This window comes from Vitis riparia, chromosome 2 (assembly GCF_004353265.1).
Source record: "Vitis riparia cultivar Riparia Gloire de Montpellier isolate 1030 chromosome 2, EGFV_Vit.rip_1.0, whole genome shotgun sequence".
Taxonomy (NCBI): domain Eukaryota; kingdom Viridiplantae; phylum Streptophyta; class Magnoliopsida; order Vitales; family Vitaceae; genus Vitis; species Vitis riparia.
Genome location: NC_048432.1, coordinates 1,283,824 through 1,301,567, shown reverse-complemented (window position 1 = coordinate 1,301,567; position 17,744 = coordinate 1,283,824). Strand labels below are relative to the sequence as shown.

The 17,744-nt window shown below is 33.1% G+C and overlaps 1 protein-coding gene across 4 annotated transcripts; it reads right to left on the bottom strand.

Moving 5' to 3' along the window:
* Positions 1 to 56: 56 nt before the first annotated feature.
* On the bottom strand, positions 57 to 13,690 carry LOC117932761 (SH3 domain-containing protein 1-like). Of its 4 annotated transcripts, XM_034854092.1 has the most exons (10): positions 13,396 to 13,681; positions 10,075 to 10,179; positions 9,859 to 9,928; positions 9,630 to 9,778; positions 8,560 to 8,661; positions 8,275 to 8,475; positions 2,408 to 2,470; positions 2,074 to 2,226; positions 1,096 to 1,170; positions 57 to 433 (listed from the first exon to the last, which is right to left on the bottom strand). In XM_034854092.1, the coding sequence occupies exons 1-10, from the start codon at positions 13,453 to 13,455 to the stop codon at positions 296 to 298; spliced, it is 1,116 nt and encodes a 371-aa protein (XP_034709983.1). In that variant the 5' UTR covers positions 13,456 to 13,681; the 3' UTR covers positions 57 to 295. The 4 variants fall into 4 exon arrangements, 3 of the variants coding, with proteins under 3 accessions (XP_034709983.1, XP_034709990.1, XP_034709997.1); XM_034854099.1 differs by lacking the exon at positions 2,074 to 2,226 and having other exon boundaries at positions 13,396 to 13,682; XM_034854106.1 differs by lacking the exon at positions 57 to 433 and having other exon boundaries at positions 2,074 to 2,281; positions 13,396 to 13,685.
* Positions 13,691 to 17,744: the final 4,054 nt, after the last annotated feature.

Here is a 17,744-nt window from a genome sequence, read left to right as displayed (position 1 = left end):
AACAAGACAGACATTTAAAAAAACCCGATCCGTTACCATCCCAACAAACATAGATATGTTGCTAATCTCTTTTTTTTTTTAAATAGTAATATATTTCATTGAATAATCAAAGCAATCGTGTTATTACACTACTTACAAAGCGTGTCATATTATGACATTACACACAAATTTGATCCGGATATTTGAGAAGGAAAATACAAATAGTAAAGAGAAAAATTACATACAAAAATTACACAATAAAATAGGAGAAAGTGCATTTACATTAAGTATTATACAAACTTCCACAAGGATGATTTCAGTTTGGAATCATGGCGAGGCTTGCTTCTTCATTTATCACGCTGGCCGGAGCTTTGTCACGCCTTTCTACATAAGCAGAGGGAAACCATCCGGCCGTGCCCTTGCATTCACCCTCCGACCATCCGTTGGGAGCCACCTGATGATATTATGGCCAGAAATGAGATTTTGAAAATTGAATGAACTTTGATAAACTTGGTAACTTTTTTTATAGGTAAATAAGAATATAAATTAAGAAAAGGCCTCAAAATGCACAACAAAGTACACTCGATGTATATACTAGCCTTCTAGGCTAAACAAGGAAAGAATAAACTGAAAAGATTCTCTCTCCTTATTTGAAGCTCAGGTTGATTCTACATGAATATTCGGCTTTGAATGCCCAGAACACTATGATTGGTTCAAAGTATAGTACGTATTGGTTGAGTCATATCTGTCTTTGATCATGATTGTGATGAGTTTGATACCGGAGTTAGTATTGTGTGATTCGATAATAAACTATTTTCAACTTAAGTATAGATCATTTGACCAACTCACGGTAAACCTCGAAATTGCAACACAAAAAATTCAACCTGATTTATGTTTTATCAATCACTTTTTATCATTCTTATTTTTTATTTTCAAGATATACCATTATTAAGAATTGGTACTTGTTTTTTTTTTTTGTTTTTTTTTTTATAGGCATTTAAATTTTTTTAATTCTTAACATGGAAATACAAAACATTGAAAGTTCCAATAAGCTGTTAAAAGGTCTCAAACATTCCTCTTATTGCTAGATGGATATGCAATAGAGGCAGGTGGTACCTGGCGAACGACAACATAATCATCAACAGAAAGACCGAGCTCTCCATCTGCTTGAGCATCAAATGGGTGTATAACCTGCACAATGAAAGAACAAGAAGATAATACTTAAAAATGAGAAGTCCACTAAGAAAATATTAAATGACGTTGACACAAACTTCTCATGATAGTTCAGCTACCACAGACAGAAACAAGGGTTGCAGACAGAAGCATAGTGAAGCCATTCACAAATGGAGCCAAGAATTCATTGTTAGGAACCCCAAGGTATACACAAAGGTCATCAGTTTGTTTAGAAAGTTATATTTTTCTATTTCCTTGAAACAATCCTATTCTGCAGATTTAATTCAAAATTATACAGCCATCTAGTTTTTTATAAACATATTTATGAAAATTTTCAATTTTTTTTTTTGGCATTAGAAATAAAACAAGGAAAGAATAAATTTTGTCCTTTAACATTCTAGAACCAACTGAAGCTCTGAAATGCCAAATTTTGGCTCCACCAAAACTTACTCTAGACCCCAAGAAAAGTTCCCCTAGATCTTAACCAAAAACTCTTTTAAACTGTGAATTTGTGGTTCTCCCATTCTCAAACACTTCCTAGAACAAGCCCAAGAGTAAACTTGTAACAAAGGACGCAATAATTCCTCGGATGTGGATAAAAAGGTTATTTGACCTCTACACAACATTATGATCATTGCCTACATAAATTGAATAATATATTCCCATTCATTTAAGAATAGTGTACAAAAGATACTTTATTCTGTGACACAACACCTAGCATGAGAGGATGATGAGCTGCAAAATATAATTTGATGTGGTGAAATAGTCGCCAATAGTGCAATGAAACAGATTACGAAAGAAAAAAAGAATGGAGTAAGTGAAGCAAGAACTGGGAATTTCCAATATCAATCAATTTTAATAAAACAGGGAGTAATCCATAGGCAGTAATTAATGGATGGTCTAGGCAATCAAAGACTTTACTTTTGCAATAAAGTATGAACCATTTTGATTTGCATGTCCATGATTGTCAAAGCCATTTGAATTTGCATCCTTGGATGTGGTAGGAACGCAAACATCTTTCTCCATAGTTATTGGCTGAGATGAAGACTCGTTTTGTTTCTTCTCCATAATCATCTAATTCCAATAATAAACATGTGGAGAAAGTATTCCAGTCATAATCTTTGTTATACTGAAAAGAAATATGTAAAAAGTAATGAGAATAGTATCAGCTCCTGATGAAGGTATTTGATACTCATGAAGAACAGTACATAATTTGTCTCAGTATGAAAACAAAGCAGGATGTATAATTACAAACCTCATCGTATAGTTTCTCTAAAGTAGCAAGTACAGTTTGATGATAAGATCTCTCAGCTTCCACCTGTAAGTTGAGTTCACTTGAGTTCCCACAACCAAACAACATCTATTAAAAGTCAATAATGCCTAACATGAATTTGTTTAGCAAGAATGGAAATAAAGAGGCTTGTCTGAGTCAAATGTGCAAAACAAGTTCACCATCATAAGTTTCACACATACCAGGACCTTTATAATGAAAAGTAGAATGAGAATGTGCTGAAGCATTCTAGGTTTTATTTTTTCTTATGGGTGATGTACATTTTTTCCCCTACTGGGACTTGAACTTGAAGCCTCCCACATCCCCATCCCAATCCCTGCCATAAGCCTTGCAACAACCAACACTGGGCAACGCGGCAGGATTCAAACCTAGGACCTCAAACATCCCAACATTCGCCCTAACCAAATGGGTCACCCTGACGAGCTTTTCTAGAACTTGTAACAACTCTTTTGATAAAAATTTTCAAGTGCTGGAAAGGTTAAAAGTGCTTCCTAGAATAACTACCAAACAGATTCTAAAAGTAATATCTTTGCTTATATAAATTTTTTTTTTTAAAAAAAAGACTCGAGATGGTTTTTGGATTGCTAGGAAAAGCAAACATTTTTTAGGAACCAAAATGTATTATCACTACAAACAAAAAATGTGTTACTGAACTTGAAAGTGGGGAATCCTCTTTTTGGGTGCAATCTTACTTTCAAGGACATATGTCCTCATAAAAAGGCAAAATGGTTCAGTTCCCTTCATATCTCTTATTCCATCTGCTCCTGATCAAACAGAAAGGTTAACCCCAAATCATAAAAGAATCCAGGACACTGGGAAAACATGAAGTTCATCTTTTCTCTTAGAAAAGGGTGATTAAAATATGAAAGAGAAGTGCTCCTGTTGCATTCTTCCTCTTCCTCTTCTTCCTTTTCTTCTTTTTCCTTTTCAGTGATTCATTTATGTAACCCCATGGACCATGTCCATTTTATTTTATTTTATTTTTGGACACATAATTCATTAAAGGGATAGCTAAACCTGACATACTTGCAAAGTATATACAGATAAGCAATTGCAAAAAGGCTCTAATAATGCAAAATAAATGGCCATGGAAATCAAGAACACCCTGTCTACCACCCATCCATAAACAAGCGTTAAAAAAATTGAAACAATAATTGAAAAGGTATTTGTGTATGTTGGTGGGTCCCCAAATTTTCTGCATTGATATTTCTTTGTCATTCTATCATAGAAAAATAGTACAAATACTTTGGCATATCAAAATTTCAACATCATCTCCCTTGGAAGCCATTTTCATGGGGAGATACTGGGTATCAATGATATTGTTGTAGTCATTCATGCTCAACAACATTGAAGAGAGAGATATAGAAGAAAAAAAAAAAAAAAAAGATGTGACAAAGCATGAACAAGAATTGTAGAGAAAAGATTGGAAATTAAGTCGTAATATATGGGAAATTGAATGTGTATGGAGGCCCATACCACCCCCTTGAGCCATGAACAAGTCAATTTGATTCAAGCACTTAGCTAATTAGCCAAGGATTTTGAACTTAAGATATGTGCACTTGTTTGGTATTCCACTCTAAGAAGCAATAATCTTCAAGTTGAATTTATGTAGCAATACAAGTTCATGAACCCTCGATTAAATATGCTCAAGTAAAAGGAGGGTAATAAAGAGCACCCTTCTTGGTTAATCTTGTTTGTCTATGAGCAGATTTCAGATCTTAAGATCAAATTAGACAACATGAATTGGGATTAAATCTCTAGTCTGGCTTTGATGCTTAAATGCAAAGTCTCTTATTAGCCCTTATCCTACCTGTGTTTTCCATTAGGGGGGAATCTAAAGGCAAACACTTTTTGGGATCTTGTGATTGACAGAATTTCACGGAGATTGGGTAGATGGAAAAGAGCTTTTTTGTCATTGGGCAGTAGAATTACTTTAGCGCAGTCCTGTTGTCTCACATTCCTCACTATTTCCTCTCTTTTCAAGATCCCAACTCTAGTGGCTTTTAAGATTGAGAAATTGTAAAGAGATTTTCTTTGGTCAAGGGTGGGGGAGAGTAAGAGGGATCACAATGTTAGTTGGGATCTAGTATACAAGTCAAAGGTGGGAGGGGGTTTAAGCTTTGGGAGGATTTTTATGAGGAATGGAGCCCTTCTAGGGAAGTGACTTTGGAGGTTTCCTAAGGAAAGTTTCCCTCTTTGGCATCAAGTTATTTTGAGCATCTATAGAACACACCCCAATGGGTGAGGCACTAACATTATAGTTAGGTGGTCACACCATTCCCCTTGGAAGGCCATTGCATAAGTTTTTCAGAACTTTTTTAGATATGCTTGTTTTTTGAAGGTGATGGGACAAGAATGCATTTTTAAGAAGATTTGTGGTGGGTCAACCATTGTGTTCTAAATTTCCAAACCTCTTCAAAATTGTTACAAATAAAAATCTTTCTATCCCAACTACTTTAAACATTTCTCCTCTTTTTTCTTGGAACTTTAATTGTAGTTGTAACCTTAATGATTTGGAGATAGAGGTCCTTGAAACACTCATGTCTCTCACACTAGGGTGCACTTGACTCCATCCGTTCTAGATATAAGAGCTTGGTCCTTATCTTTTTGGGGCTTAGTTTTGAGAAAGTCTTTTTTCTTAGCCTTATCTAATTCGATAGACACAGTTCCTTTCACTACAACTAAATTTCTATAGAAACCTAAAGTCTCATCTAAGGTAAAAGTTTTTGCTTGGTTACTGGCTCACAAGAGGGTAAACACCAACACCATGCTACAGTTGAAAAGACCTTACAAAACCCTTAACCCTAATTGGTTACATTACCTGTTGACTTTAGGCCTCTGGCACAGGCCATTCAAATTAGTTAGCTTGGATTTTCCTCCTAAGAACATATGTGATATGATGTCCATCTCATATAAAAGTTTGGGGAGCTCCATCAAAGGCAAAGTCCTGAGGCAAATCGCTTATCTCACCTTGATATGGATTGTGTGGAGGGGAAGAAATGGTGGGATTTTTTAGGACAAGTAGAGGACTATGGGATCTAATTTATTTCTATTCATTCTTCACGATGTTTAACACTCATTGTATAAGTCATAAGGGTGGTTAGTTTAGAGAGGATTCCTCATCCTTCTCATGTACTTGCTTTACCCAATTCTAATACACTTTGTTTCCAATCAAAAAAAGAAAAAAAAAGAAAAAAGGAAGGTGATAAAATATACAAGATTCTTCCACAGGTTAGCTAATGTGCATAGAGGACTTAACCATATTGGGAAGTTAAATATTGAAGGTGTTCTCATATCCAATGGGGAGGTGATCAGTTCAGAGATCATCTCAGCATTTTTATAGGCTCTTTAAAGAAAAGCATGGTTGGAGACTGAGGTTTGATGGGTTGAACTTTACTTCTATTGACAAACAGGACAGGGTTTCATTAGAGGTAAGGTCCTTATTAAGTTGAAGGGAGATAAGGCCCTTGGTCCACATAGTTGCTGCTATGGCTTTTTGTCAGTGTAACTAAGAAGATATGAAGAAGCCTTGCCGGATTTTATGGCAATATTCTATTAATTTTTTTAACATTTGTAGTGTTGATACTGAAGAAAAGGGGTGTAAAGGAGCTTAAGGATTTTAGACCTATTAGTGCAGTGGGAATGTGTATTAAGTAATTGCAGAAGGCCTAACCCTAAGAATGAGAAAGGCAACTAGCAAAGTGATTCTGACTATCAGAAAGCTTATGTAGAAGGCCGACAGATCTTACACGTGGCAACTGGCCATGGTAGGTGATGAGGCTACGATTCACAGTATGATATTTTAGGGGTTGTTTGCAAACTAGATATTGAAAATCCTATGACCGTGGAACTCCCTTTTTTTTTCTTTTTCTGTTTCGTTTTTTTTTTTTTTTTTTGGTATCTGCTCTATCTTGTGGGATTTCATGGAAAAGTGAAATAGATGGATAGGAGCTTGCACTTCAATCCACTTTTCTGTTCTCATCAATGGAACCATTCGGCTTATTTGATAGCTCTAGGAGGTTATGCCAAGGGACTCTCTCCTTTCTTATTCATTGGAGTTATGGAAACTCCCAAGCCATTGATCAAAAGGGCTGTGGGAGGTCACTATTTTTGAACTGCTTGTTGCTGATAGCTCCCTTCTTGTGTGGAATAACTTAGGACAGCTGGAATACCTTAGACATGTATTGCTTTCTTTTAATGTTATTTTTGGCTGAAGGTAAATTAGATATTAGATAAAGAGTCAGCTCAATCCTGTGGGTCATGTGGGAGATAATACTCTGGTGGCTGCCGATGCAGGGTCTATAAGCTACCTAGTTCCTTGGACTTTCTCTATAAGGCTAAGTTAGTGTAGGATTCAGTAGTGGAGAGGTTTGAGCAGGGATATTAACCACTTGAAAGCATTGGCACCTCTTTAAATGAGGTCACCTACTATGATCAAGTGGTTACTGGTGTATCCTTCTCCACTTTTGTCATGTCAATCTTGGTTTTTACAATTTGAAGAAACTACAACAAAATTATTTTATGTTGGGTGGCTTAGAGGGAGGGAGGAAGATGCACCTTGTTTATTGGAATGTGGTGTGCCCCCCCAAACAAAAAGAGGGCTTGGGAATTATAAAGTTGGACAAAGTAAGTTGAAGCACTTACCATCAAAATGGATAGCCTTTGGAGAAGTATGAGATTGAGATTGAGATATAAGGATGCCTAACATGGTGAGGGATTTGAATGGGAAAGGTTTCTTAAAGGCTGTGGGGGGTTATGGATGCGTTCACCAAGTTCACATGCCCTTTTAATGGGAAATGGGCAAAGAAAGAGGTTTTGGCATAGTGCTTGGTAATGCAACTTCTGCTCAAACTGAGGTTTCCAGAGTTTTTATTAAGGCTAGATATGAAGAAACATCAATATCTAATTTCTTCAGTTATTAGTGCTGATGCTTCTTAGCATCCAAGATTTGTGAGAGATTTTTCAAGATTGGGAAGTGGAGATGGTAAGAGAATTCTTGGATGTGATTACCAAAAAGGTTGGATAAGGGAGGATGGGTTGAAGGGATGATTCAATAGCCAATGTGTTTCACTGAAAGTTTTTTACTTATTGATTTTTGGGGGGCTGTTTCCTGGCTAAAAACATTTGGAACTTGGTCACACTGTAAAAAGTAGAATTATTTTGCTTACATATTTATTTACATATACAGTTTAGGATGGAATCCTGACCTTGGATCATTGTAAGGTGAGAGGTTGGAGCATGACAATCATTGTTGCTTATGTAAAAGGAAAGAAGAATCAGTACACTATCTTCTGAGTCATTGCACACTTGCCTGGGAGCCTCAGACTATGGTGTTTATGTTATTTCAGATTACTTTGATGCTACACTGATACTGGAAAGAGGTTCTCAGTAGTTGAAGTGAATACTTTAGTGCATTTGGAAAGAAGAGAATAAAAAGATTTTTGAGGGAATGAATCCACAATGCACAAAGTTAAAGAAATCTTCTTTACAGTCTTGGACTGCAGGTGATTCTGGTAGCATGAGACAATCACAGATAATTTCACTGGTAGCTTGGATAGCATTACTGGATAAGGAGATTGGTCACTTTCTCTTAGCATTCTTTGTAATAACACAACAGCCACAATCTGAGTATACTTCCTGTGTAAATTGATTAGGGGTCCTTTGATGCTCTTTCGATCTAATTCTGTTATCTATCAAAAAGAAATAATAGAATAAATATGGTTTAATCTGCCCAAAACATCTTGCGATGCTACTACAGTCTGCTATGAGGAGCAAAAAAATAACGAGAATCTCATGGAAAATAAGGATCAACTAATGAATAAATACACTACCATAGTAAGAAGCCGTTGGAATGTTATTCGCTGCTGCTGAGCCTCAACTGACAGCATAGCAGCAGTTGCTTCTCTGCCAAGTGCCATCATAGCAGATTTAAGCTCACTCAATTTTGCTTCTGCACTTTGAAGCTTTATGGAACTCTCTGCAGAAGTAGCAGGGTCCTTGAACTTTGCTTGGCGCCTTAACACATCAGCTGCCTATGAGAAAATATTAACCACATATTTACTATGTCTCCTGTACCACATGAACCATACACAACTAGATGGTATATTAAAAAGTACCTGGGACTCCACCTCTTGGCGAAGTCTTTCATAGCGGTGAGTCAAGTGGCGAGCATCCTCCAAAGGAGCTCCTGTTATTAATACTCGTAGTGGCTCAGAAACCTACAGATGCACAACCAAGCTATAACACAAATATAATATATAGAAAAGGGCATATTCGAAGACCAAATTCAAAAAATGGAGCATTAGATTATGGTAACATATCCCAAAATAAGCATTGTGATTACTAGGTAATACCAAGAACTGGTAAGCTATAATATCATCTGATATTTTTCTTGTTGGAACCAAAAAGAAAAAGCACAACACGCATGGGGTATGCTTGTATACCTTTTCTTCTGTTGCTTTTTGTTGTTTACCTTCTTTCTCTCAATGAAACATCCCACATCTGACACCTATTCATTTATGTTAGTAAAAGGTTCAGGAAATTACTTTATTTGCTAACATGGTTCTAGAATGATATGAAACTTGTGACATGATTTTATGCATGAATATTGATATCTGTGCAGATATATACGTATCTGTTAATGTATCAAAACTCAACTATTATCTAAGGTAGACAAATTTATTTCTTTTCAAACCTCATAGGAGCCTATAAGGCCATAACAACCAACCTTACTTCTCTTGGGTTCTAGTCGTCTAACCTGGCAGCCGGACAAGCAAGGAGCCTTAGAGTCAGTCAGAGACACTTGATCGTGATTTTATGCCTCCTTTGGCTATACCAATAATTGGATCCAATGATAGATGCATCTTAGGTCTTGGTTCTTATAGTCCTTTTTTCCCAGGTTATACTTGTATTTGTAGTTTTGGCTTACTAGCCCATTCTTCCTTGCATTTTTAATTTATTATTAAATGAATTGTTTTTTTCTAATAAAAAAACACAATAAGATTAAAGAAACAACATGTCAATATTTTATAAGGTTCTAACAAAATGCCCTCAATATTTGAAATTTGTAATGCTACATCTCTGCATGTTATTTTAGGTAACACTTATCATTGCACATGTTTTTCATGCTATTGAGTGCAACAAGCACTTCAAAATGCTACTGAACTATCAAAATGTTGGCATATACCTGATCACAGAGGACCCCAAGCAAAGTCTCCCTCTCTTTTTCCATTGAACTATGTGAGTTGCCAAAGTAAAGAGCAGCTCTTGCAAGAGGAGAACCAGTGCTTTGATTTTCAGTTCCATATTTGCAACAATCTTCAGCCATCCTTCTTACTAGAAATTTTGGGATGAAAAATTTTGCACATTAGCCTTGTAATGGAAGCAACATGCTACAAAGAAGCAAACCATAGTACCTATCTCCATTTGCTTTGAGCTTGTAGAAACAAAACCTTCAATACCACGAACAATGTCCTTCTGAAAATGCTGTTCAAAATAATGAAATTTAAAACTTTGATCAATTAAAAGCTTTGTCTACGAGCTAGCGGAAGTTGCATGAGAGGATCACTCATCAGACAAATAAGCCAGCTTGTTAATTCCAAGAGTACTAGATAAAGGTTTGATGATTGTACCTTAGCCGTCCTCGTAGAATTGTACAAGTTCTGTAATTGCCTCTGTTCAGCTTCATCAACCACAACAGTTTCAATACCAAAATGTCCCAATTGTTTCAGAACTGCCTGAAAAATAACAAACAGTTGAACATTACAAATGACAAAAGACACAAATTATAAAAATAAATAAATAAGCAAGCATACAAGAAAAAAATGTCATTTCTATACTTAATAAATTTGAGAATAATGCAATTTGGTTTCTTTTTCCATTGAATTGCTAGTGGCAAACATAACAGTAGTAGTAATTACCAAAAATATCTGATATGACTGTAGATAATCCAAAGGATATTAAATTCATGACAAGAATCTCTGGATTTTGAATGTATGATACCCTTCTCCAGAGATCAACACGCTGGGCAGATGGTCATCATGTCCAGCTTGATGACTTATTTTTTGTCATCTAGCTCTACCTAAAACCATATCCTCATCCTTGGTCATATATTGTTTCTTGGGTTTTTAGTTTTATTTAAAAACAAAATACATTTGATAGGCCTTTTTTTTAATTTAAATATGGATATAAATAGAATATTGCATTAATTATTACATATATGCATTGCATGTGACATTATTTCTAGTAGTTTTGAATGAGAAAATATATTCTTAGTTAACATGATATAGCATGAGAAGAATAAGGTTCAATCGAGTGGAGTTCTTTGTTCAGCATCTAAAAATTTTGACTCAAACAAGAAAAATATAAAATATCTCATTAAAATTATTTAAAATTTTCCATTCCTCTCCACATCTCCTTACTCCACTTCTGAACTTTTCTTTTCCTTTTTTAGGTAGTTTCATTCATTTTCTTCCCTTCCTCTACATCTTCACATCACAAAATTTTATCAATCAAATTGATTCAACAAATAAAACCATTAAATGAAATTAATATAAAATATCTCATGATTTTCTTGTACCAGCTTAAAAATTGTTTTTAACAATTAAAGACATTAAAACATAAGCATCTCATCATTTCATTTTTGCAATTTTTTCATCCATCTTTTGCCTCTACATATTCTTCATCTGTTCCCCCTATATTTTCTCACCATAAAATTCTAACGAATTCTCATCAGTTTTTTCCTGTTTAAAAATTGAGTTCCATAGCACATAAAATATTGAACTGCTTTAAATACTTATGATTCTAATATAGTTTTTAAACCACATGTATCCCATGCAATTTTACTAGTACTTATAGAAACTAGATACATTTCATATAGAGGTTGCCAAAAATGATTTGTCATATAAAATCACCATCACCATACTATTATAAAATTTAACAATTAATATCCAAAATTCATATTTTTTTTTTTTTTTAAAAAAAAAGTGCTATAACATCAATAGTCTGAAAACCCACATCTTATTTGCTATAAGATTTTGTTAGGTAGCCAAGAAAATAGAAGGAAAGAGAGAAATGAAAAGAAAATACAAACTGAAAAACAAAAAATCAATATTCTTTCAGTTTCTTTTCTTTTTTCAGCAGCCAAAGGGAGCAAAAGTGGTTTTAAGATCAAAATTACAAAGTTCATTCTCATTTCTTTCCTTTTCTCAGTAGTCAAATGGAGCATAAAAATTAAGATAAAAAAAAAAAAGGTACCATGGGAAAAATAAGGCCCAATTAACCAAAGCTATTAGTTATAAGATTGAAATTATCAATTTTCTTTCTTTTCTTTTCTTGACAGCCAAATGGAGCATTAGAAAAAATAAAAATAAAAAATCAGTAAAATAATGCTATAACATCGAAAGTCCCAAAATAGAACCCATGCCTTGATTACAAGAACTTGGAAAATTTTCTGTTTCGGTTGCAGAGAAGACAGAAGGGAAAAGAGAAGAAAAGAATAGAAACAGAGACTAAGAATAATATCATATAAAGGAACATCAATCTTGTTTTGCGTGAGAACTTGTATCACTGTTGTCACAATTGTACCATGAGGAGAACAAGCCCCGATTGCAAAAAATCATTCTGAAAATTTTAATTTAATTTTTAATTCACATGCATCATATGGGCAATTTTACTAGTAATTACACAAGCTATATATCAGTGATAAACAATAACTACTGATACTCAAAGAAAGTCATCCAAGCTGTCTAAAGATTCTTATACAATACAACAATTAGTACCCAATTTCAGGGGGGTGGGAAATCTTATTCAATGTAACTATAAAGACTCTGTTTGCTAGCTGAGAAACCTGAAGGAGAAAGAGAAAAGGAAAAAAAAAAAAGAGAGACTGAAAACAGAAAGCAAAATAGCTATATGTTATGGTTTCAAATCAGACAGTATAGCATTATTGTCAGAATTGCAACAAGCTTCAATCCATTAGAGCTATTAGTTTTATGATCGAGATTATCAATTTTATTTCCCTTGCTTTTCTTTCTTAATAGCAAAGCAGTACATAAAAGAAAAAAAGAAAAGAGATCATTTAAGACTGAATTTATCACTTTTACTTTTATTTCTTTTTCTTTCTCAGCAGCCAAACTGAGCATAGAAGGAAAATTGAGGATAAATTATCAACTTTCTTCTAGTCTCTCATCCTTTCATATCACCAAATAGGAGCATAAAAAAAAAAAAAGAAAAAAAAAAGGGGGGGAGAAAAACAAATGGTACCATGACAAGAAGAACAACCAATCGAGCAGACTATTAGCTTAAAGATTGAGATTATCAAATTTTCCTCTCATTTCCTTCCTTTTCCTTAACAGCCAAAAAAAATGGAGTACAAGAACAACGTCCAATCGAGTTAATATTTTAGGTTTAAGATTGGAAACATCAATTCTCTTGTCTCCTTTATTTTCTCAGCAGTCAAACGGAGTATATAAGAGAGAGAGAGAGAGAAAAAAAAAAACTAATTTTTAAAGTGAAAGATTATCAATTTTCTTCTCCTTTCTTCTCTGTTCTCGGCAGTCAAACGGTGCATTAAAACAAAAAATATCATTATTTTAAGGAAGAGCTAATCAATTTTCTTCTCGTCCCATGGGAGCATAAAAAAAAAATGGTGCCATGAAATGAACAAAGTCCATCCAGGTAGAGCAACAAGTCTTAAAAGATCAAAATTATCAAGTTCCTTTTCGTTTCATTCTTCTCCCTTTCTCAGCAGCCAAACCAAAACACCACAACATCAATCGTCCCACAATAGAGCCCACACCTTATTCGCCACAATTCAACTTGGTTGCCGACCATAGAACAGAGAGCTATTACTTTCAACATTGAAGTTAACATTTTTTTTTTTCCTTTCCGTTTCCATTCTTCTTCTCACCATCCAAACAACAAAAACAACAAAAAAAAAAAACTCAGAATACCTGTTGCTGCCTGGCTACTTGCTCCCTCAGCTTGCTTGCCTGCTTGCGAATGGCCTCCATATTCAAAGTAAGTGAAGAAACCAGTTGTATCTTGCAAGAAACGAGAGAAAATGATCGAGAAAAACCCTAGATCTGCTAACAATATGGGATGGAGACAGAGAGATACTGACAGAGAGGGCGGTGGGGTGAGGACAAGGGTCACTCCCAGTGTGGAAAACGCTGGAAAGTACCTAACCCACCACTGGGATAACTGTTAGGAAAGTCGTAAGTGATGGGATTTTGGGGGATAGCGCGTTGCGCCTTGGCATCTGGTGATAACACCTGGCCAGAGCATGGAGGGTCGGAGTACTGGACCAAGATAATATTTTTTTATATTTTAAATAAAGCATATCCTACAAATCCAGTGCCTCTTAATACACGTGGATAGCATATGTATAAAATTTTATTATTATTATTAAGATTAAATATATTTTATTCCTTGACCTTTGACTTGTTTCATATTTTGTTCCCTCCTATTTAAACCTTAATACTTTGCTCCCAAACTTTATTAAAATGCAATACTTTATCCCCTAAACTTATTAAAAAGTTAATAAATAGTTTCTTAAGTAAAAAAAAAAAAAATGTTAAAATAAAAAAAAAAGGTTGAAATGTAAAGAAAAACATTTGTTACCCAAATTTGATGTTGCCATACTTTATAGTTACATGTGAAAATCACAAATAGTCATTGAACATCTCTTTAAAATAAAAAATAAAAAATGGTAGCTATTATATTTTAAAAACATTTGAGAAATTTCACTTCAAGGTTGTTAATTCAAAGTTGGTTTTCCCAATTTCATGCTAGTGTTCAAATCAAAGTACGAAAAAAGATTAATATCTTTTATAATTTTATGAAGGGTTTGTAATTGCAAGCAAAGTGTTAATATTTAATAAGTTTACAGGACAAAATGTTGAATTTTGAATATGAGGGACAACGTGTAAAACACAACAAAGATTGAGGAGGTAAAGTATATTTAACCCTTATTATTATTATTATTATAATTATTAGGGTTATTTGGTTAAAGGGGTTAAAATGATTCCCATATTTGCAAGAATAAACCACACATCAAAAAGCAAAAAAAATAAAAATAAAAATGGATTGAGACAAAAATACCTTTCCTTTATTTCCCTTCAACACTTGGAACATTTCTTCTTTTGATTCATTCTCTTGCTTTAGGTGTGGTGTACATAACTATGCTCCTCATCTTTCCTTTAGAAACAAAAGAAAATTTCTCATCTTTTTCTCCGACTTCATTCTCTTCTTCTTCTACTTCATTTTCTTTTTTTAGGTGTATAAGACGAAAAACTCATATTTCCTTCTACAACCGTACAAAATTTCTCATCTATCTTTCCCAAACTCTAGAAAATTTCAACTCTCATCCTTTGTTTCATTTTCAATTCCTGAAAAAATTCTTATTATATTTTTGTGAAGTTATCTCATATTATATCTTCAAGCATGAAAGAAAACAAATGAGTTCATCGAAGAGTGATAATAGAAAGAGGTTTAAAATGATGGTGAAAAAACAAAAATCCTAATTACAAATGGAAGAAGAAAGTGAAGCTATTGAGCAAAAATCCCAATTACCAACAAAAGAGAAAAGTGAATTTGCTAAACCAATGAGTGTAGTATTTACATTTTATAAATTTTTGGAATTTTTAGAGATGTTATACAAAAATTTAGGAACTTTGAAGTGTATTCAAAATATAAAATTGGATATTTATAATTTTTTTTTCTTTTTAGTTCTCCATTGTTATTAGTTTTGTATTTGGAGTGCATAAATTTAGGTTTGTTGGTTGATGTTTAAAATTATTAGGAAACTATTAAAGTGTGTTGAAAAATAATAGAATGCATATTAATATTATTTTAGTTTTATGTATTATTATCAATCATGTGTTTAGAGTGAATTAGATATATTTAATGTAGGAGCATCTAATTTGGGATAAGTTTACAAAGATTTTATGAAATTTTAGGGATTTTTAGAAATTTTAGGGGTATTTTAAAAGAGTGTTTGAGTAGGTTTGTGTTTGTTTCTTGATACTTTTAAAATTTTGGGAACTATTGAAATGTATTTAAAATAATAAATTGTATATTTCTAATTTTTGTAGTTCTATATTATTGTCAATTATGTATGTAGAGTGAATAAAAAATATAAAATGATTTCATGCAATAACATGTGATTAAGGATAAGCTTTTAGAGAATAAATGAAATTTTAGGGATTTTTGAACTTTTTAATGATGTTATGCAATGATGTTTGACTAGGGTTAGATTTGGTAGTTAATGTTTTTAAATTTTTGGGAACTATTGGAGGGCTATTAGGTTAATTGGTTATTGTATAATATTTATAATTTTGTATTAGATATTTACTACCTTGATTTTATTTAATTTACAAACTACTACCCCCTCGACATGTTTTATAATTAAAATACTTATAGAAGAACATTTTCCATCATAGGTTGTACGTCTATCACACTTAGAGATGTTCAAGAATTCTTACTTTGAACATTTTTTGTTTATGTCAGAACTTAAATTTTAAGCTCAAATTGTGCATCACGTGTTATGACATCAATGTCTTATAAAAATGGATGATGAAATGTGGTTTTTAGTAAGCTCAAAGGGATTAAGATTTGGTCAAGATGAGTTTGGATTGATCATTGGTTTAAGTTATGGTCCCATCCCTCAACATAATCAAATATCATTGAGAATAAGAGATTACTTTATTGGTGAAAACAAAGTGCATAATGATCATTTGGAGAAAGTTTTTTTTTTTTAATTTTCTCTCTTTTGGTGAAGTGAAAAGCAAAAAAAAAAAAAAAAAAACAAAACAAAAAAAAGGTTCGATGATCTTAAAGATGAAGACATGGTGAAGTTAGCCTTATTGTACTTTCTCGAGCATGTTTTACTTGGGCAAGAAGAGAAAAATTTGAAAGATATGCAATGGGTTAGTCTTGTTGATTGTTTGGAAGTTTTTAGTAAGTATCCATGGGATAGGATTTGTTATGAAATAATACTTTTTGGGCTGTGTTAGGACATTGAGTCTTGTTTATATGTTGACAATTTTATTCTAATAAATGTTTGACCATAGAAGTCTTTTTAAATAGTGACTTACTATTTATTAAAGGTTAAGGGTTGTTGTTCATCAAACCAAGTAGTCATAGGTAGGGATGGCAACGGGGCGGGTTTTTTTCGGGTACCCGCCCCGCCCCGCCCTTAATGGGACGGGGTTAAAATTTATTAAACGGGTTTGGGACGGGTTTGGGATTTTTTTTTAAAACCCGGGGCGGGTTCGGGTATTGTCCCACCCCGCCCCGCCCCGTTTACATATAAAATTAATTTTAAAATTTAATTTAATTTAATTTTAAAATTAATTTAATTTAACATTTAATTTTAATATTTTTAATATATAGATAATAATAATTTTTTTTAATAAAATAAGTTATAAAAAATATAATAATTTTATTATTTATAAAATATATTTATTTTAATGTAATTAAAATTTTTTAAAGTAATAATAATAAAAAAAAGGGCTAAACGGGTCCCATACCCTCCCCGCCCCGTTTATTTTTTTAAATGGGACGGGGATGGGAATTGGTTTTGCTAAACGGGGCGGGGTTGGGATAGGGGCGACCCGTCCCGAACCCGCCCCGTTGCCATTCCTAGTCATAGGTACGTCTAAAAATGTATGATTTGTGGCATATAAGGTTTCTTTGAGGTATAAAAAGGTTTGATATCATTTTTAGAATCAAAATGTTTTAAAATAATTTTTTTTTAAAAAAAACAAGGTTGTTCAAGTGGTTAATCCCGCTCAAGTGGAGTGCTCAAGCAAATCAAGCTAATCCAATTTGGAATCAGTTATCTACTTTCATACATTTTTGATATCTATTATTAAATACATAAAAAATTGTTTAAAGTAAATTGTAGAATCCATAAGTTACTTGGCCTGCAACATAACTTATCAATAAAAATCTTTTCAAACTTACCCTAGAAAAAACATAATAACAGTTCACCAACATAACTAGATTGTTTGCACGAACTTCACAACAAATTCTAGAAATTATATTTTTCAAAATTTGTGTTGTATAAAATTTTCATATTGTAGGTTATTCGTAGCTATATATATATACATAGAGGAAATTCTCATATTTGCCACATCTCCTCCGTTGATTTTTCATTTATAATTTTAAATTACATTAAAAATAAATATAATTATGAATAAATAAATATTTATAATTTTATATTTATGAAAAGATATTTTATTTTATATATGTTAAAAAATGAAAAAATGAAAAGAAATCAATTAAAATAAATTATTAT

Coding starts and splice junctions, on each gene's coding strand:
- LOC117932761 (XM_034854092.1), bottom strand. CDS start 13,455: ATGGAGGCCATTCGCAAGCAGGCAAGCAAGCTGAGGGAGCAAGTAGCC. Junction 10,180..13,395: donor AAGTAGCCAGGCAGCAACAG/GTATTCTGAGTT, acceptor GTTATTTTTCAG/GCAGTTCTGAAACAATTGGG. Junction 1,171..2,073: donor GTTCATACTTTATTGCAAAA/GTAAAGTCTTTG, acceptor TTCATTGTGCAG/GTTATACACCCATTTGATGC.